The 22,009-nt window shown below is 31.2% G+C and overlaps 2 protein-coding genes across 2 annotated transcripts; one reads left to right on the top strand and one right to left on the bottom strand.

Annotated features, from left to right (window-relative positions):
- Positions 1–258: 258 nt before the first annotated feature.
- LOC139510570 (uncharacterized) lies at positions 259–4,720 on the bottom strand. The gene is made up of 6 exons (XM_071297134.1): positions 4,509–4,720; positions 3,037–3,196; positions 2,747–2,832; positions 1,772–1,849; positions 992–1,006; positions 259–587 (listed from the first exon to the last, which is right to left on the bottom strand). Exons 1-6 carry the CDS (start codon positions 4,564–4,566, stop codon positions 340–342), a joined length of 645 nt encoding a protein of 214 aa, XP_071153235.1. The 5' UTR covers positions 4,567–4,720; the 3' UTR covers positions 259–339.
- Positions 4,721–20,758: 16,038 nt separating this feature from the next.
- LOC139510864 (carboxypeptidase B-like) lies at positions 20,759–21,736 on the top strand. The gene has a single exon (XM_071297405.1). The coding sequence runs from the start codon at positions 20,759–20,761 to the stop codon at positions 21,734–21,736; it is 978 nt and encodes a 325-aa protein (XP_071153506.1).
- The last annotated feature ends 273 nt before the right edge of the window (positions 21,737–22,009 follow it).

Below are 22,009 nucleotides of genomic sequence, written 5' to 3'. Positions count from 1 at the left end.
TACTGCAATATTTCGATTGTTCTTTAGACATAATTCCGAATTTAAACAGAGTAAAGCCTATGTATAGTGAAAGTGAAATCAAATTTAAATAAACGAACAAAAGATAGTTTCATTACACCGGTAGACCCGGCGTCAATTGACGTAAACGAGGTCATTTAACTATCAGCTTTAACTGTAACGTTATAACATAAGCATGGGAAATTTAAATGGAAATTGCACGAAATCGAAAGTCGTCTATATGATAAGGATAACTAAAGAGTAATTGCTGATATTTATTTTCAATAATTTGCTTTTTCTATTGAAACATGACAGTGGTTCAGCATATTTTTCCTTTTATGTTTAGCCCCTGTAAGAACTTCTAGAATATGAACGATAGGTTGATTTCTTCTTCTCTCCGGAATATGAACCATAGGTTGATTTCTTTTTCTCTCCGGAATATTTCCTTTGATATTCCCACATTTTTCTTTCCTCTTTTTTGCAAGTGCTGCAAGCTATGTCATCATTTGGTTGGTTCTCTTCACATCCATTACATTGAATGTCTGTACGACTTTGTACAGGACAGTTCTTTGGTACATTGCATCCTAGATCTAACAAAAAAAATAATAGCAAAAGTTGTATTTAAATTTATGTTACACTTCGTTGGTTTTTTCAATAGAGGAAAATAAAAATAAATATTTTACAAAATTGAAAATAATAGAAGGACCCGACACGTACACTAGTTGATTGATGTATCTTTTTAAGATTGTTCGGTCACTTTTATCGATGCATTGTCTATGGGTTTGGGTTTTTTTTTTTTTTATCATAAAACGATGTTATTTATTGACTTATTATTGATTTGTAGTTAATATAAAAAAAAAAAGCAGAATATACAGATCATTTTCAAGACGTGTACATTGTTTAAAAATTATTTATCAATACTTAGATAACTTCTGGAATTTTAAAGTAATCATTCATAAAAAAACAAACCATAAGTGTACAGAGCCATACTCACAAGTGTTCTCTTTTGCTGAAACAAGAATTAAAATAGGAATGTCGATTCTCTGTTCTAAATAAAATCTATGATTAGTTTAATAGGGAGAGAAAACACGATGTTCATTATTATGCATAATTGCTCTACAATAAATACAATGTCTTAAAAATAAAATTGTTATATGTGTATAAAGTTTTTGAATAAGCTATATACAAACAAATAGATGTGATATAATTGCCACTTTCGACCACAGTCTAAATGACGTGGATGTAAGCAACTATGGTATGTGCTTTGCTCATTGTTGAAGGCCGTATGGTGACCTATAGATGTTAATGTCTGTGTCATTTTGGTGTTTTGTGGACGGTTGTCTCATTGGCAATCATACCACATCTTCTTTTTTTTTTTATATTTTAATAGGTCGTCATTGGTTACCTTTGTTTTTTTTTCTTGATAAATATTGATGGAAATATCTCTTAATATTACAGATACATTTGCATGTGGTGTTGAAATTATTATATCGACATGTATCGGTAAAGTTTTAAAAGTAGAGAGCAGGTGGTAGTGAGTTCGATCCTAGCCGGGTTAAATGAAAACTTGTAATTTGCAAATTATTGATTATAGTTGTGTTGAGGTAGTTGGTAAATATAGATTGATTAAAGTAAAAAAAAATCATGTTATGTCAGTTGCTGTGTTCGTGCCATGTTCGTCTTCAGTTTTACCTGTAAAATGTTCGACTCCAGACTAGAGACCTAACAATGCGATCCAATATTTTGTATACTATAACATGTAAAGTGTACTTACCGACCCATACTTGTGGCTTGCTGGTAAGATTTCCAGGAGTACAGATGTCGCACAAATTTGGAGGAAAACCCTGTTGGACTGTGATACAAAATAAACCGCCATAAAATTTAATTTGGTAATTATTTGGAATAGAAAATACGAAATATTTAATATAACAAAACAATATGTTTAAAAATCATTTGAAGTTAAACGGACTGGCTAGAGTATTCTTAAAAATATTGCTGTTCGTTTCATCCCGTATACATTTGTAATATATTGGTATGCTTGATAACTTAAAGGAACATAAGTTAACCGATTTTCAAAATTCATAAATCGATAAGGAAGACAAATAAAGCTAACAAACAAAAACCGAGGGATTCACATGAGTTCAGATAGGATCAAAATCGGAAGCGTCGACATGATAAACGTCTCAGGCTAGGCATGTATGATCCGCCGTGAAGGTCATCACTCAGTCAAACTTTCACAATAGGTAATAGGACAAAGTCAGTAATGTTACAGATTATACGACTATTCTGGTATCTAAAGATAAAACCAAACCATGAAAACATATCGCTTTTGAGTGGAGACATATAAACATTGTATCGGTAAACCGATTTGTGATCATGACCGAAAAACTTATGTAGCGTCAATTTCATTCGAATAACCTTATGATTCAGTTGGAGCAGTTATTTTCTAGGGATCACATGCCCGTTGATGAAGTTCGAAAAGTGAAAATGCACGAGAGTAATTTAAAATTGAGATAAATGAGATGCAAGAACCCACTGAAATGTAGTAGTTGGTTAACAGAAAATCAACAATATATACAAAAGGGACATAAAACATCTCTGAAATATGATTTTGTGTTTGTTTTAACAACTCAGTTGAAGCAGTTTTTGTGTAAGGGTCATGCAATTTGTAGTGTGAACATGCACGAGCGTTATGTAGAAATTAAGATAACTCTCTTTTCTTTACTACATTTTAGATAATTGAACTTACTTAGAGGTGTCTCTATCACCACAAAGCTGTTCTTACACACGTCGTTGATTTTTATACATCTGTATATGTCTTTATTGACACCTCGTCTGAATAAAAGAAAACCATGATGTATCATAAAAAACAATTAACCATGTATTTACTCTGAAAGTTTTTTTTGTAAATGAATTTAATTGTTATTTATTTTGGTTTGAAATTATCATACAAGTCAATTAAAGTCAGTTTTTATTTCGATAAAATAGACATATGATTTTTACAAAGATGAACGAGACTGGAAAAAGCATTTCACTTACCTGTTAACAATGAACGGTCCTTCTCTAATCAAACATTCTATAACAGTATCAGGTGCAATGTTTAATTGGTATGCATTTGGAATAAAAAGGTCTACGTCGGCTGCTTCATTGTAGAATGTTCTCTCTTGCCAATTACATGGGAAAGAACACATACAGTTCACTTAAAAAAATAAACAATTATGTAAAACATGTCAACTTAAATAGTGTCTTGGTGTCTTGGTGTCTGCTATCAGTACCAAACGCAAAACTTTCAGTTTGATACAATACATTTTATAACATCTACGCTAGAAATTCAACCAAACACATTTTGTGAAATCTTACAAAATGTTAAAACTTTTAAGACAATTACCACGTTTAAATATAGATTTTGTCCTAGATTTTTGGTATTTAAAGTTCGACAAATTCAATATTGTTTCAAATGAACTTTTTGTAAAATTCTTTAAGTACGCTTAAAGATCTATCTGGAAGATTAATTTGCAAGGCACTTTTGATTGTTTGGATAAAAAAAAGTTTAACAAAGATACCGAACTCAATGGTAAACTCAAAAAGGGGAAATCGACGGAAACGAGTGAAAAACAAACTGTCATATCTCTAACTTGGTACAAGAATTCAAAATACTTCAAAATCTGAATAAAGTTCGTTGTTTTCTTTTCCGCCAACTCTGACCGCTCCAAATGTGTTCCTTTTTATTACTTAACTCTCGCTTTCATTTACTTCAAAGAACTTATATTTTTGTGTTACCCGAAAAAACACCACATAGGTGGTATGCATAGCCACAATCTGGATTCCAATTAGTATTGCTTTTATCAAAAGATTGTAATCAACAACGCTATAAAGTAAATCTTAGGTATACATTTTTTAAACACTTCCATATGTTAGTTAACGATTTGAAACGCTTTTTTACATTTGAATTAACTTACTGCTTAAAAGCTGATCAATTTTAAATGAATCTTTAGAGTAAAGTCAATACCTCGCAGCTCATGAAATTTTACAAACAAACACGTCCCTACATAATTCAAAGAAATTGGAGGCATATAAGTCTGACCTTAAATAATAGAGATTAATTATAAAGAATAGAAGTCCCGGAAAATTGTCGTTCAACTACCATATGAAATAACGCGCTTAAACAACAAAAAATCAAAACTAATTCCGTACTTAATGTAAAGATATTGTTTGCTGATGATAAGCATCAAAACGCAATGAAATTTAATTATACACACACGAGTCATTGTGATAAGAATACAAAAGAGAAGACTCTCATACAATTACCACAACCCTTACATACAATGTTTGCGATGTATGTTATCATATTAAAACGATGAGAAATACTCTAAATTAATTGCACAAACCCAGCTAAGTTTCTGGTCGCAACACCTGCTAAAGCTTTTCATCTATTCATTACTTGCAAGCATGTAAAATGTTTTGTCGTCTACAAATAATATAATTTCTACAAAAAAACAAACAGTATTTACCTTGTTTATAAGAGACAAGTACAGCAAACAACAAAACAATCGTTGCCCTCAGAAGCATTCTGTAATTGTTAAGTTTGAAGAGCTTAAATCGTCACTATTCAATATCACAACGTTTTTGTTTGGCGAGTTTCTTGTACAGTTGTACTATACAATTTGCAAATTTCTCCTTTTTATACTTGAGAGAAAACAATGAATTAATATGTTCTTTCTATACTCTGACGAGTGTCTTATTCTGATTGGGTGAAAAATTCTTTCAAAAAGATTTTTTTTAAAAATTAATCAGATTATTTTTACGCATGCATAAAAATACCTAAGAACAAATAAATTGGTTAATGCATGCATAAATGTATATATAAATCAGCATATGGGAAAAACAATTACAACAAACATGTAAAAATACAAGTTAAAATCTGCATAGATTAGCAGATGTTTCTCCGTATATTTTGTATATATTGTATATTTCGTATTATAAACAGTGGCCGTTTCCATTCTCAATTTTTTTTTATATTAAACATAAATAGATTTTAAAAATGGACCAAAATAATCACGAACTAAAATTATGAGTGTAAAACCACACATCAGAGCCGATTAGTTATTAAAGTCATATGAAACCTCAAATCTAAAAAAAAAGTAAGCATATGATTTTTATAACAAAATGGATAGTTTTCATAAAAATTAAAACTTAAGTTCATATTCTTTTTTCGGCAGAATTTTTTTGAATTTGTCCACATTTAGAAGAAGTTTACAGTATTTTAATTGCTTGCTTCCAGGAAGCAATTCGCCGACATATTTTTTGTCTATGCAAGTGACCTTAGCGTGACACTTCTCGAAACAATCCGGTGATCGCAATACTCGTGGATCTGTCATTTAAATAGACTATTATCTGATTGTATATGTTATACACGTGCTCATTATCCATACTTCTTTGTTGATTGTTTACTATAAGGTGACAATCGGTAAACTTCGGCTTCATAACACGACAATTAATGAACTGCCATATTTGTTAATCATAACAGACAGAGAGAAAAAAAATGACGATTATACGATATCTGTGTGTAAAAAATGATAAAATCGTACACAGAAGACTAAGTTTATGACATATACATGCATTGGTTCAAGAATTGGATAAACATTATTTTTCACCAGGAACTCGTTTCATATGACTTAAGAGTTTAAAAATAAAGATAAAACAAAACATTAATTAATCATTACTTGACGCTTTTCAAATTGAATTAGTCAAGAATCAAAAATAAAAAAAAAATAAAAAGATATTATGAAAAAAATACTGATCATTATATGAACGAATCTGTTACAGCAAGGGGAAACGCCCATTTCTATAATTTTATAATCTGTTCTCGGCAAATGATTGGTCGAAATTATATTTTGACGTTGAATTTTCTTGTTTTTTTCTGAATTTTCCTATTGTCGCGTCATAAAAAAGGCGACCATGCTTTAAGACGTCACATAAAAAGTACATATTTCTTCAAATCTTTGAAAAGGAGGTCTACAAATCATTAGAGAAACAGATTTCAACACTATAACACGTGTAGTACGATATTTCTCTACTCTCAATAGTTTTATTTTAATTTATTTAAAAAGCTCGGCAAGTCTCGCGCTTTAAATATTATAATTTCGAGTGAAGAAATATCGTAGCTCAAGTGTTGCAGTTATGGAATCTTTATATCCAAAACCACATTGATTGCTCAGCGGTAATCCCCCTTTAATAACGTAAAAACAGAATTGTTCGGATTTGTTCCCCAGAGTTCTATATTCTTCAGGCGGTTAAATTTACAGTGAATACAAAAAGTGAAATAACTAACATACTGAACTCCGAGGAAAATTCAAAACGGAAAGTCCCTAATCAAATGGCAAAATCAAATGATAAAACACATCAAACGAATGGACAAAAACTGTCATATTTCTGACTTGGCATTCTCAAATGTAGAAAATGCATATGGTGGATTGAACCTGGTTTTATAGCGCTAAACATCTCACTTGTATGACAGTTTCATGAAATTCCATATTAGAATTAGATCAAAGATAATATAGGAATATATATACTCTTTTCTAGAATCTTTATATGCATTTCTTAAAAGAGAATTCGCAATACCTCATGTTATATTATACATCATAAATTACATTTAATTGAAAAATGTATGAGAAAATCTTTTAGTTGAAGAAAGACAACTGCTATATTTCTGATGAATATGTTATACATGTAGTTTTTACGACTTTATAGAATGTATAGGCTTATGTCGATGTTGATATGATATATAGTTATGTTTCTCTTTTATACTGATATTTCCGCTTTCATTTATACGACAAAGTACAGTCTTACTTCGCATGATGTATATTCAGTAATATCTATTACACTTTTAATTCGAAAATCTGAAATTTGAATTAAGGCAATAATGATAAGTGTTAGTTCTGTCGTTAAGGGATGATATCTCCAAACGCTAGCATTTTTTCTCCAGAAAATTAATGGAAACAAAGTGCAATGATTCATCTAAATTGTCAACAGTCACCTTTATGTATTCACTGAGGGATCTGTTGTCATGTATTTCTGAATGCTCGTACGATATAAAAAATATAAAAAGAGATTCAGAATTATTAAAAAGTAGCAGAATTTATACAGAACCTTCTCAAGGTAAAACATTTGAAGAAGTTATAACACAGTCAAAATTACGAGAGTGTTTAGCGAGTTGAATAATCAAATTCACAAAATATTTGAAAAAGCCAGTTTATGAAATCAATCATCTATTCTTACGCCTGCACATTATAAAAAGGTAAAAAAAAAGCAACATGTGTTTTAGCGATTGTAACCGGTTAACATTAGTTAATAGAAAAAAATTCATATTAAACAAATTAAAAGTAAATACAAAATGATCAAACATTTTGGATTTGCAGTGGGAGAACAAAAAGAACACAATTACATTGTTCACATATGAAAAGTATGACGAAAGAGGGACCAAAGATACCAGGGAGACAATCAAACTCATAAATTGAAAATAAACTGACAACACCATGGCTAAAAATAAAAAGACAAACAGACAAATAACAGTACAGAAGACACAACATAGAAAACTAAGACTTAGCAACACGAAACCCTACCAAAAATTTTGGGTCATCTCAGGTGCTCCGAAAGGGTAAGCAAATCCTGCTCCACATGTGGCACAAACTTACTCTCAAAATAACTGTAACACTCAGTAGAAACTGTGAAGTCATGTCTCCTTGTGTTGTATCACTTTCGTTTTAAACATAGAGCGATTAAAAAAAGTAATCGAATCTTATTCGTATTAAAAGCAAAAAAGTCAGAAAAGTCATGCATCAAATATATTCCAGATAGAGGGAAAAAAAGAAAACTATTACATTGTTGTATCAATAAATTTACCTTTTGATCACATTAATATTTTTTTGAACAAAAATACCTATATCGGATTGAAAATGAATTGTCAGACGTCAACTTTACGCTTGAATGATTTTAGAAAAAAAGATACGTGCTTGGTTACAGAAAAGTGGGGAGAGTGGACTGCAGCGCTATTTTATGTAAAAGTGATTTTCTCATGTTTGTTTTGGAAAACCTTGCTTAAGAATTGAAATTTCCCATCCTTCTTTGTAAGGCACTGCAATTAACTAAGGCATAGATACCAAGAATTTCAGACTGTTAGAAACATGAAGTTTGGGGCATGGTGCAAGATTGCATTTCAAGTCGTGAAATTGCACGCAGTGTTTGGTCCAAACAATTACCAGAGTCATCAAAAGATTCAACCAAACTGGGTCTTTGAAGGATAGGCCACGTCCCAGAATACAGAGAGCAACTACTGCCCAACAGCACCGGTACACTCGTCTTCAGCACCTGCGAGATCGTTTCCGTACGGCTGTCCAATCAGCACGAGACTGTCGGCGTTCATAGAAGATAAATTGGAGCAAACACGGTAAGAAGCCGTTTGCGCAGTAGTGAATAAAGGGCATGGCGGCCTTTCCGTGGTAACATGCTGATAGCAGTATGACACCAAAATCGCCTTAGATGGACACAACTGCGTCAGAGATTGTTACACAGGCAATGGACAACTGTCTTATGGAAGGACGAATCAAGAACCCATCTTCGCCGTAGTGATGGAAGAATTCGTGTGTAGAGACGAAGATGAGAACGCTATGCATATTCATATATCCAAGACACAGATCGTTGTAGTGGTGGTAGTGTCATGGTATGGGGAGGAATACCGTTCAATCATAAAACTCCACTCACCACTATCAATAGAAATTTAAACGACCAACGCTACATCGATTATACTATGGCTAGGCATCAAGATGTTAATTTTTTTCAACAAAATAACGCTCGAGCACACTTCGCTAGACTCACAACTGAGTTCATCAATAACAACCATGTTCAGACATTACCATGGCCAGCCTTTTCGCCGGATTTGAGTCCAATTGAACAATTGTGGGACCAAATTGGACAAGTCGTAAGACGGCGACAGCTACTACAAGTTACGCTGTGTCAATTTCAAATTGCATTGCGGGAAGAATGGAAAAACATTACATAACACCGTGTCAGACGTCTGGTCAGGTAAATGCCACGTCGTTGTACAGATTGCGTTGCAGCGGTGGACACATTAGTTTTTGAGACTGATAGTTAGTGAATTGTATCGCTGTGTTGCACGAACGCATTGCATTCGAATCGCGGTAATTGAACATTTTGACTTTTATCTTTAGATAAGCCCATAAATTGTCATAAACAATTACTGCATGTAAAGAAAATATTTTTTTTGTATACAAATGTTACTTTAAAAAAAACGATTGTTGCGTTATCATTGGCACTCAGAATATATTAAGAAAATATACATTTGTCTTAAAGACCCTGCAAACTGCAAAATAGAATGCCTCATGCAAAACATTTAAATCACTCTTGTTTTTTTTTACATGAATTGTAAATATCACGTTCAGCAATACAGGTGGGGAGCGAATTTGAATGGCAAATGTGTATGTTTCCGTGGTTACCGAACTTAGATTGACATATAAACGTTAATATGTGAAAGAAACTGTCTACCATTTATTTAAGGAAATTTCATTGAAAGCAAAAATTAAAATTAAATTTTCGTATATTTAAAAAAAAAAAATCAATCAAGTCAAAACCTTCTGATAGTTACAAAGGAAAATTGTTGTAAGTCGATCTAGTTCTCTATAATCATACATGTGTATTTCAGTTAATTGTTTAATCAATAACCTTGCTACAAAAATAAACATAACATTATGTTGATACGTGATAATGGTTCAGGAACTTGTTTTATTTTTTTTCTGTAACAAGTTTTTGACATGATTTTAAATTAACAATGTTGTATATTAAAGTTCCTGAACATATGAAGTGTAAAAATATCGATTTTCGTCAGCATTTGTTTCTCGGTAATTGGGTACAACGTAACATTGCAGATATGAATGTAATAATATGTTCTTCTATGAACACTTTTTCTAGTGTATTTTTGTAGGTCCAATAAACTCATCATAGATACAAGGATTGTAATTTGTATTTCGCCAGACGCGCGTTCATTCTACAAATGACTCAGCAGTGACGTTCGGATCAAAAGAAGTAAAAAATCCAAAATAAAGAACGAAATGGAGGACCAAAACCTCCTTAAAGATCTGCCAAATAAGCTAAGGTAATCTGTCAAAAAGCCTAGTTTTTCAAAACTTAAAATTTTTGTAAACAGTAAATTTATAATTTTGACCAAAAATGACCAACACAATAAGATTCACACCATCGGAAAAATTATAACCGCTTATTTCGAAGAACCAGTAATTGTATTTAAAAAGAGCGTCAGAAGGTTGTATTTAAATTAGCATTGGTTTCGATTTTGCGAAAAAAGGAACTGTTCAATTATTTTCCTAAGACATCGATTGTACCTTTAAACAATATATCCAAAGTCATAAGCTGTTTAAATTTGCTACCCAGTTATGTCTTTATTATTTCTCTTGGTTATTCTTCTGTCTTTATCATTTATATTGTTTTTTATAAATGAGTAAAAAAACGTATTAAATAAAAAAAACAATTTATGTGGAACTAGCGGTCACTGATCACTTCGAATAGCAGAATGCAGACGTAATTCATTTAATTGTCAAGTCTTTGCACCATTGGTGACAAAGGATATTCAAGTTATTTTCAAGGTAAAATACTAAATAGAACGATGGCCATGATCCCCAAATACATCGACTCTTATTCGCATCAACCCCCCTCTCCCCTTTTGTTGTCAGGGGAATAACGACTGACAATGTCTAGATCGTAAAACATTAATGCTCTAACTGCTACCAATTCAGACCCAACAACTCAAGGTAGACACGAGATGGTCTCAACAAACCTACCTATAGTAACGCAATAAAGTAAAAACCTTATATGATCCGACGTGCAATACAGGAAAAAGCAAAATCACAAAAATACTGAACTCCGAGGAAAATTCAAAACGGAAAGGATCATAACCCCTTAATCTGTAGGTTGAAAACTAAATTAAATCAATATTTCATTATTAAATGTTCGCTCCCTTAGCTTTACATGGTTTAATTTGCATCGGATAAAATTGTATTATGCACTTATTACACTTAACTGCCTTAAGCTTGTCGATACTAATTAAGGTCGCTTTAGTTGTTTAATGGTGTTTCCAACAAATGTGCCATTTTTTAACGTGATATACATGTAAGATTCAAATCTATGACATCAAAACTGTATCCTCCTCAAATCTACGTCCTGCTAAACTCTGTCTCGTGACGTCATGACACTCCTATATGTGGCCCTTTGTTCAACCTAAAATATGTGGGTTTTTTAGACTTATGTCCCGCGATGTCATAAAACTGAAACATTTGACGCCTTTGTTATTCCAATTAAAGTCCTTATTTATAATGTAGACTATCTGTTAAGGAATATGACTTCGATCAACTTGTAAAAATTAAGAAAAAAATTTAGCTACTTCATTTACTTATATGATTTTAAAGTTTAAAGCACATGATTTTATTTGTTTATACAAAGTTTTGATTTAGAAGAAAACTGACATGGTTAGAAAATACAAATAATAGCACCATTAAAAACACAATTTGATTTTAAATTTCTTCTCATGTCTATAAAATAACTCGATTACAAACTCAATCCCAGTTAAATATTCTTGTACGTGTCTTTAAATAAAATCAAATCTATTTTATTTTTTTTTTAAATTATTTGGGATAAAATATACGTAACAAAAATAACAAGAAAAATAATAAGAAAAGAAAATGAAAAAAGACACGAAGCTAATTTACCGTTTGGACTTCACGATTTTTTTTATCATTTGACGGGAAATGTACACATAATTTATTTTACTTTGGGAATAAGAAGGGAAAAAAGGCTTGGTGGGCTTATCTTCTGGTGTTTTTTTTTTTTAAGAAAGTAAAAATAAATTCAACTTGTTCTTTATGACCATACATATGAATTCGGTTAATTGTTTAAGTGATACCCTTGCTATGAAATTAGACATAACATTATATTAAAACGAGTTAATGTTGAGAAACTGCGTTTTTATTTTATGTGTAACAAGTGTTTGACATAATTGACTAACCATGCTTAATAAAAATCTGAACAAAAGTTTTTAAATGTCACTAAAAATCGTTTTAAAATTGTTAGGTGCAACTTTACTTTGCAGACACAAATGTAAGAACATTTAAAAAATTGACAAGTGAAATTTTAAAGGTTAAAATTACCAGCGCAATAATGATCGGCTAAAAAATATAATCGATCGAGAAAAATGATTGTGAGAAAGAAGTCGTTCGATTTGAAACTCTCATTTTAAACGTTGAATTTTGCAATTCTACATTTTATTGAAAGAGAACATTAGAATATGATAGTTAAATGACACACGAGAAAATCTAAAGGGGCATACAAACTCCAGTATAGTCTTCATTATTTAGTTGAAATATTGAAACCATACCAGTATGAAAGTCAAAGAAACATTTAAATAAAAGGATTGACGTTTAATTGGGGTGTTTCATCTTTACTGCAAATCTAAATTAATTAAAGTTTCTTACTTTTAAGTTTAAAATAAATTATGAGGCAACTAAGGCCGATTTCAAATTACCTAATTAAGTTATCTTTTAGTTTCATTATTTATCAGATATTTTTACACAACTTAGTACACACACAAATAAAAGTTAACGTTATAAATGTTGGTTTTTATAAAAATACAAGGTTTGATTATTTCCCTATTAAATTAGAGCTACTTTGGAAAAGATTATAATTTAATTCATGTCTAAGCTGCGATTAATCAAGGATTAATATGATATTGGGTTTTTTTCGAAGAAAAGAACATGTGAATAAACCAAAGGGCAAGCAATTTCTTGTAAAATCAGTGCTTTAATCATCTGTAATTAATTCATTCATAACTTAGATAGGTCAGAGATACCAAAGAGACATTTAAGGGTACAATAAGGTTACAATAATGAATAAAGTGCTTGAAAAAAAAATAAGAAATAGCATTACTAGAAGCTGACAAAACTGCAATAAACTTTTTACAGGCCAGAAGTCGGCACTTCTGTGTTGGCATGAATTATCATTGATATGGTCATAGAAATAGATTGCTTTAGCTGCATTTGACTTTTCGACATTTTGATTCCTCAATGCTAGTAGCTTCGTACTTTATTTTGCCTTTTTATTTTGTCTTAATTCTAGCGTGACTGATGAGTCTTTATTAAAACTAAACGTGCGTCTTATGTACACAATTTTAATTCTAGTATCTATGATTAATTTATTATGTGTTTTTTTTCCCAATTATATTTATTACTGGTAGAATGTATTTGTACTTTTGATAGCAGATAGGTTTTTTAAATTATGAGTCTTCATCGCATTTTTAAAACAAAATTATAGAAAGTGTCGTACGTTTTTACAGTTGACAAGGTTTACTTAAAATATCTGTTTCTAGAAAAAAAATATCACAGAATTCGACGAAAATGCAAAATACGAAATCAACATTTTTTCATCATTTCCTTTCCAAAAATTTTAAAATGAAAGTTTTAAGAAGGAAAAGGAAGATTTACAAAAAGTAAAGTATTAAGAAGGAAAAGGAAGATTTACAAAAAGTAAAGTATCAAAAATACCGAACTCCAAGAAAAATTCAAAACGGAAAGTCCGTAATCAAATGGCAAAAAGCTGAAACACATGGAACGTGTCATATTCCTGACTTGATACAGGCATGTTTTATATAAGTGCATCTTCTCAAATTGATATATCAAAATGTTAGATTAAAGTAGAAAATTCTCAATCTTTGGACAAAAAAATAAAACAAAATGTAGAAAGATTATTATATATGAAAATCACCAAAGTTCTACATTACGTGAAGAACTTCAATGATTATTTTTTTTTATATATTTGTATCTTAAATTTGTAAATTCTTCAGTTTAAAATACTTAACTTGAAGCATTGACCACAGGGTTTAAATGCGATTTTGAAGAAATTATTTTATGAATTTAGTGACCCACTAACTTTCGTTCACCGCCAGGTCTCATAGGAACACTCAAATGACCGCTTTCATAAGAAAGTCTGTATATTTATCGTTGAAGTAGAATGAAACTGTGCTTAGTCGTTTTATTGTGATTGAAAAACCATGAATATACTTGATCATTCTGGTTTATTGCTTTATCGATAATCCTGCTAAACGAATAAATTTAACATTATATTTATAACTGTACATTATAAGAAACGTTTGATTCCTTTGATGTTTACAAGTGTTTGACATATTTGATTTACCATGCTTGTACTATTAAGTTTCTGAACAATTGCTGTTGAGATATTGATCTTTTTATCAGTATTACAAATTATATTTATATTTCTCATATTCATTTAGTAGTAAATAGAGTAGTTTTGAATATTTGATTAATAGCCTGCTGTTTAATCCGTATCGCTCAACTTTGTTGCCTACCCTTTATCACACCCCTTTATCGAATGTATATCCTTTATCACACCCTTTATCGTATGCATACCCTTTATCACACCCCTACTTAGAAATATGAAAAAAACACAAAAATCAGAAAAAAGCATTTTTCTTCAATGGGTCAAAAATGTAACGGTTAATTCGACTTTTTTAATGACGTCATTGTTTAGTATAAGCCGTCACAGACGTCGAGCTTTCATATTTTCTGGCACACGAAATGAAATCATAAAAATCTACGGGCAAAAGGGTAAACTTTAATTTTTGATATTTCAAAAGTGCACATGTTTTACTCACCAGTCTCGACGTCGTCTTTTGTTTATTACAGTATACTTGTTATTAAATTGTTGGTTTATTTATTTTATTTATTTTTTATTTAGTGGTTTTATTCAGAATGTGTGTTTACAACATTAGCAAAGAAGTACAATATGAACTCAATGAAAACAAAACGCAAATAAACAACAAAAAATTAAATTGCAATGATCAAACTATTTCTATGGACTACACGACGCAAATTGTAAGTTAACCCAAGTGCGTCGGTTTAAAACGTAAGATTAAGCTATTAAAACAAGGCAGAAATAAATCTGAAGGTAAGAGCTTTGGATAGTTAACAGTTCCTTTAAATTCTCCTATTTAAATGTATGATAAAGTGTATAAAGGCCCTTGGGCTGATATTAGTATCTTGGAAGGATACGACATGTGATATGAATTTTGCCTTGTATTATTATCTATATATGTTATCACTACTAGTGTGGAATTTATACATTTACAGCCACCCTATTAAAAAAACGCGAAATGTGACCTCATAGTTGTTGAACAATCAAATAGATGTTACTTCTATCATGTATAAAGAACAGCCTGAAATTAATGGATTACATCACATGACGTCAGAAGGCCCGACATGAAAATAATTTCAGATGAGGGACAAAGCAAGAAAGTTCTTTCTTTTAAGATAAAAGTAATTTCAAATACTTATTCCTACGCATACCTAGAATTATGAAAAAGGGGTCATGCACTATAAAACGTTAAGAGTTTGATATATTTAAAGTCTATGCAATTACCATATAGCTCCATTAGGTGGCTCGGCACCCTCCATCCCAAAAAAATACCAATACTTTGACAATTACATTTAATCCTCAACATGTTTGATCTTTGATTTTTGCACCGAGTAGCCTTGCCAACGACAATAGCTTAAATTACAACTTTTCTAATTGTGCATCTCAGGCCATTAACGGTTTGTTGGATTGTTCGTTGTATATAATCTAGTTTTCATTAAAGTGTTTTGTTAACTGTTTTTTTTGCTTTATTCTTGTGATATGTATGTAGTTTGTCGTTCCCCGACTATTGGTTTCTACTTGTCTCCTTAGTATTTTTCTTTTTCTACCACTTTCGTTTTATAGAATATCAAGTACACATTCGCCCTTGTATAGGCTAATACTTAGATAACAAGTGTAATCTAATTATTGAGCTTTGGAAAAACCCATTATGGATATATTTGCCTTGGAATTGCTCAATATTTTAAGTTATCAAACAAGACATTACAGATATATAATCGTAGATTGTTGATTTAATGTGCTGCCATTCATTCAAAGTGTTTTTCTTTAAAGAAACAGGTTAGTAGTCTAGATGCAGTAACTTGGATTTTATTTGCATCAATTTATGTACGTTTCAGCAATAAAGTTTATTGGCAGGCTGTAGGTATTTCTATAGGCACAAATCATTCCCCTGGAATATTTAAGTTATTCCTGTATTGTTATGAATTACAGTTTATTGAAAAATTCTGTGAATATATTTGTATCTACGTAAGTCATTCATTTTTAATGCGACTGTCATACAAATAGAGGTTTTAATAAAAAAAAAAAAGAAGAAAAAGATGTGGTATGATTGCCAATGAGACAACTCTCCACAAGAGACCAACATGACACAGAAATTAACAACTATAGGTCACCGTACGGCCTTCAACAATGATCATAGCCAATACCGCATAGTCAGCTATAAAAGGCTCCGAAATGATAAAGTTAAAAAAGTTCAAACGTGAAAACTAATGGACTAATTTATGTACAAAATATGAACGTAAAACAGAAAACTAAATACGTAAAATAGAAAATAGAAAATGAAAACTTTGATAGATGAAAATCAGAGATGTTATATGATTGCCAATGAGAAAATTAACAATTTGTGTTCAAATGAAATGGATTTAAACAACTATAGGCAACAACGTATCAAAAAAAGAGAAAAAAAAACTTATACCGCAAAGTACGAAACTAACGGCATAGTTTATCACAAACAATTTTTCGAAAAATAATTATGAACCAATAAAAATACATGAACGAAAGACTCCTGACTTGGGACAATCACATACATAATGGGGGTAGCATGTTTGTGAGCGCCCAACCCTCTCATAACCTTGAATAATGGTTTATTAGCACAACAAAAGAACAAAATGTAAAAATTAAATAAAGTTGGCTTCACTTTAGTCTCAAAAGCTTGGTACAAAGCACAACAACAACTATAAGAATAAACAAAACCTCATAGACACAAAGCTAGTGCAAAGCCAATTACAGCTAATCAATAAATTATGTTAACCCTTATACAACTATCAAATCAGTTGTAAGACGCATGACCCTGTCTGACTAAGGACAATGGAACCTAACTACATAAATTTATTAATATATTTGTATTTAGTTGGCTTGCGCCACATGTGCATGACATATTTGTTTATTCAAGTTTGATAATATTACACTTTCTTAACAAATGATGTTTAAATGTCACTTTTTTCAGCAACTAAAAATAAGTAAATATTTTCTATAACTGTTTTGATTTTCGTGTAAATAAGTAGAAAGGGTTTATGCTTATACATTGATTTTTAAGATGCAAGGCCTTAGAGGGTCTAAGGGGTAAAAAGGGAAAAAAAGCTCAGCAAATCGATTTAAACGATTTTAACCTTAAAGATAAAGTTTCAATTGCAGTGTCAGAAACGCACCAAATATCAATCCTGCTAAGATCATTCCGTCTTGAACTTAATTTGTATTTTAAAAATATACGACATCAATATTTGTTAGTACTTAACCTTTTATGATGACTTGGAGCTGAACTATTTATTTATTCAGCGCAAAATTCCTCAAGAATTCCAATAACGTAATTGCACTCTGTTCCTCTCTTAAAATTTCAAACATTATCTATACCAGATCACATCTTTACATAATACATTGACAAAACATCAGATAGTAGTTCATAAAACATGTATGAAAATTGTTATTTTGAGGAGAGTTGTCTCACTGGCACTCACACCACATCTTCCTATATCTATGAAAACTACTAATAGAAAACGTTACAGCTTTTGCTCAGTTAATGCTGTAGAAAATTAAGAAATTATCTACAAATTTCACACAACAAAATCTGGCTAAAGAAAATGAGACAAATAAAAATTCATGAATTTATCGACCAATGAAAAGTAAAATCACAAAAATACTGAACTCCGAGGAAAATTCAAAACAGAAAGTCCCTAATCAAATGGCACAATCAAATAATAAAACACATCAAACGAATGGACAACAATTTTCATATTCCTGGCTTTGTACAGAAGTTTTCAAAAGTAGAAAATGGTGGATTGAACCTGGTGTTATAGCTCTAAATCTCTCACTTGTATGCCAGTCGCATCGAATTCCATTATATTTACAACGATGTGTGATCAAAACAGACATAATAGGTAAAATTTTCAAAATATGGGTACAGCAGTCATCATTTGTCACCAATATCAAAACAAACAAAACCTCTGTAACTATTTCTACAATACTGAATATTTACCAAAACCATTCTGCCAGTTTGTGTTTTGTGTAATACAATGGAATAACTGTTTACAAGATGGCTAAATTGTTAAGTATAACATTAAAATGCAACTTTACATGACAACATTACCTGACAACAATACATGACAGGACAACAATAAATATAGGACACAGAAACAAACGAATAATAGCCAACAAAAGGTACCAGGTTACAAAAAAATAATATGCCAGACGTGTGTTACGTCCACACAAGACTAACCAGTGACGCCCAGATGACAAAAAAAAGTTTGAAAGCCAAAACAAGTAAAAATTGAAGATCACTGACGACCAAAAGTTCCAAACAGTTGTGACCAATACGGCCAGGATTATTCAAAATTAGATATTAAGAGCTGTTCTCTGTAAGCATCAAAATTTCTGATATAGGATGGGAAAGTGAGGACCTCAAATTTCAATGAAACTTGGTAGGTAATACTCATATGTCACCCTTGTTTGAAATTTGGTATAATATTGATACACAGAGTTTCGGTTGCCCTGGTTACCATTCATCATCAAATAAGGCTTCTACAAGAGTCTTTCAATCAGTGACATTACCGTTTTCTTTGCATATAAAACATGAAGCAAACTGTTCTGAGGTCATATTCTTTATTTGTCATCATGAAGACAATGATCGAAGCATATAATAACAATATATAACATAATAATAAAAAAGTTCCTTTTACAGTTTTTTGAAGCTGTAAAAAAAAATTAATTTTAAGTTAAAAATGAAGAAAATTTAGTTCAATTGGATCTAATTATATATAAATATTAATTAAACTCTATTTGAAGAGATAAATGTCAATTTAAGATGGTGGCTACCATAGTAACCATTTATATGACCCTATTCAAAAAAAAGAAAATACGCCAAAAATATGTATTTTATAGCTTCTGCATACAAATATTCTTTCAAAAAGCACATCTCAAACAAAAGGGTGTTGTGAAGGTTACCATATCAGTAAAGATTAAGACTTTGTCAACTCTCAAGAGTCTGTAAATAACAGTTTAGTGGTAAAATTATGAAAATTTTAAGTGTAAATTTAGTCAGAACCAGTGAAAATGCATACATCGTGCACCTTCTTCACTTCAACTTTGAAATAATATACTACAATTATATGATCATTTTTATAAATTTCCTGTTTACAAAACTATGAAACTTTCGAAAAACTAAGGATCTTCTTATCCCAGGAATAAATTACCTTAGCTGTATTTGGCATAACTTTTTTAGAATTTTGGGTCCTCAAATGCTCTTCAACTTTGTACTTGTTTGGCTTTACAACTATTTAGATCTGAGCGTCACTGATGAGTCTTATGTAGACGAAACGCGCGTTTGGCGTATTAAATTATAATCCTGGTACCTTTGATAACTATATACAGCAGAGCAGGTGAACTTTAGAATAATTGTATATTCTGGAGACCAAACAAAATGTGAAAATAGTCTAATCAATACTCTGGATCTTTTATCTCTGTTTGTGCATTCTGAACTAGTTAAGAAAAAGCCCGAGCAGGCAAAATACAAATGACAAACAAGTACATTTGAAAAAATTGCTAGAATAGATACAACCGTGCTAAGTCACTATAATGCACTGACATTGTAATACTTGAATTTTTTATTCGATAATAATAGTAACATTATCACAAATACACTGTTATTTGTCCGCCAAGGACATGTTGATTTGATTTCTTTTAAAAACTGATCAATATATATATATGTCACTCTACAATATATAAGTAACGCACGTTATGTATATTTCTTCGTGCATCCTAGGAAACACAAAACATTTATAAGCTTGTTAGATTTTTTTTCTTGTCGCTTTTTTTAAGCAAAATAAAATTTAATTATATGGCGTATTATCTGAAATTTGTAAATGTAAAATATTAAACTTAAGAAAAAAGAATACACTTTAGAGAATTACCTTTATCTAGGAATTATAGTAGGCTAACTTAATTTTATACTACCTTTCTATTCTATTCCATCCTTTATTCCCAGTCGATCTATCTTTTATGCGACTACAAAATGTTGTCAACTAAAGAAATATTATTCACAGATCATTGTTTAAGTGATAAGATCTAAGCAGGGAAAGAAAAATAAAAAATTTTGAAAGTAGAATTTAATAACTGAAGTAATTTTACATTTTACTGATTTTCTTTAGAATATAATTCATATTATTTATTTTAAAGCCAATTTCTACCTATTTAGATATTTTTATTTTGATCTAACATACTGATCCAAGCTGGTCCTAAAATCTAGAATCAAATGACTGTCCCCTAAGACAATGTGTCCAGGTGAGCGATCATAGCAAAATGCTCTCTGTTTGTTTCAATGTTTGCAAATATTAAAGGAATTAATACAATACAAATTAGAACTATGCTACCATCACTGATACTAGAAACTATTGTAATAATAATAATAATAATTATTATTATTATTATTATTATTTTATGTACATATATATATAATTATCTACTTTTTTTATTTCAGAAAAACAGGATGAAACAGTCCATTTTAATCTTGTTCTTTGCACTAGGCTGCTTTGCGTTTGACTTTAGCATATATAATAAACTTGATGATATAGAGAGGTATTTGACCACTTTGGATTCTTTCAAAGGCAGAGTTAAGTCGAGGTTAGAAAGTATTGGTACTACGTATGAAGGAAGGAGTATTAATATGATAACAATGTCAACTAATGCTAGGGCACCATATTGTGGTTGCAAAAAGAAGGCGATTTTGGTTGAATGTGGAATTCATTCAAGAGAATTCATATCGATTGCCTTCTGTCTTTACTTTATGGACTTTCTCAAAAACACCCAAACAGGGATCCAGTTGGTGAAAAAGTTTGACTGGTACTTAATACCTGTTCTAAACCCGGATGGTTACGTATACTCTATGAATGTGGAAAGACTTTGGAGAAAAAACAGAAACCCATTTAATGAAACATGTGTTGGCACTGACCTGAACAGAAATTTTGGGATGGAATGGGATCCAGCTAATGGAGGTTCAGATGATCCTTGCAATTTATTTTCATATTCAGGTCCGCAAAGTTTCAGTGAATTGGAAAGTCAAGCAGCGAGAGATGTTATAGTGAACCGGGGTATTGATTTTGTTGGTTATTTAGGGGTGCATGCTTTTGGTCAGATGTTGATCTATCCCTGGGGATATACGTTTGATTTAGTACCGGATGATGCAACTCTAGCGAAGTGTGCTCAAATTGCCACTGCAGCAGCAACAGATAGAAATGGAATCCCGTATACATATGGTAAAATCACAGATTTCTTCCCAACGATTGGAGGGTTAGCTGTGGATTACGCAAAATCAGCGGGCATTAAATTTTCTTACGAAATTGAGCTACGAGATAATGGTACATTTGGTCATTTACTGCCAGAGGATCAAATTATTCCGACCTCTGAAGAAACAACTGATGCCATTGTTGCCTGGGTTGACTGTGTCTGCGCTGAAATTGCTTCTTAAGGCAACAAACGCAGGAAAATAATGTCTTATTAAATTGAATAAAGTATGGGATTTTGTCTATGTGTGTTACATTTTAGTGTTATGTCGTTGTTTTCCTCTTATATTTAATGCGTTTCCCTCGGTTTTAGTTTGTTATCCCGATTTTGTTTTTTGTCCATGGATTTATGAGTTTTGAACAGCGGTATACTACTGTTGCCTTATTTACGCATAAACAGAAACTTATATATTTACTAGATTATCTGTCATTAAAAATCGACATTACATATATATCAA

The sequence above is a fragment of the Mytilus edulis genome, chromosome 2 (genome assembly GCF_963676685.1).
Source record: "Mytilus edulis chromosome 2, xbMytEdul2.2, whole genome shotgun sequence".
NCBI lineage: Eukaryota > Metazoa > Mollusca > Bivalvia > Mytilida > Mytilidae > Mytilus > Mytilus edulis.
Note: the sequence above shows the minus strand (reverse complement) of the source record. Positions and strands in the feature narration are given on the sequence as shown.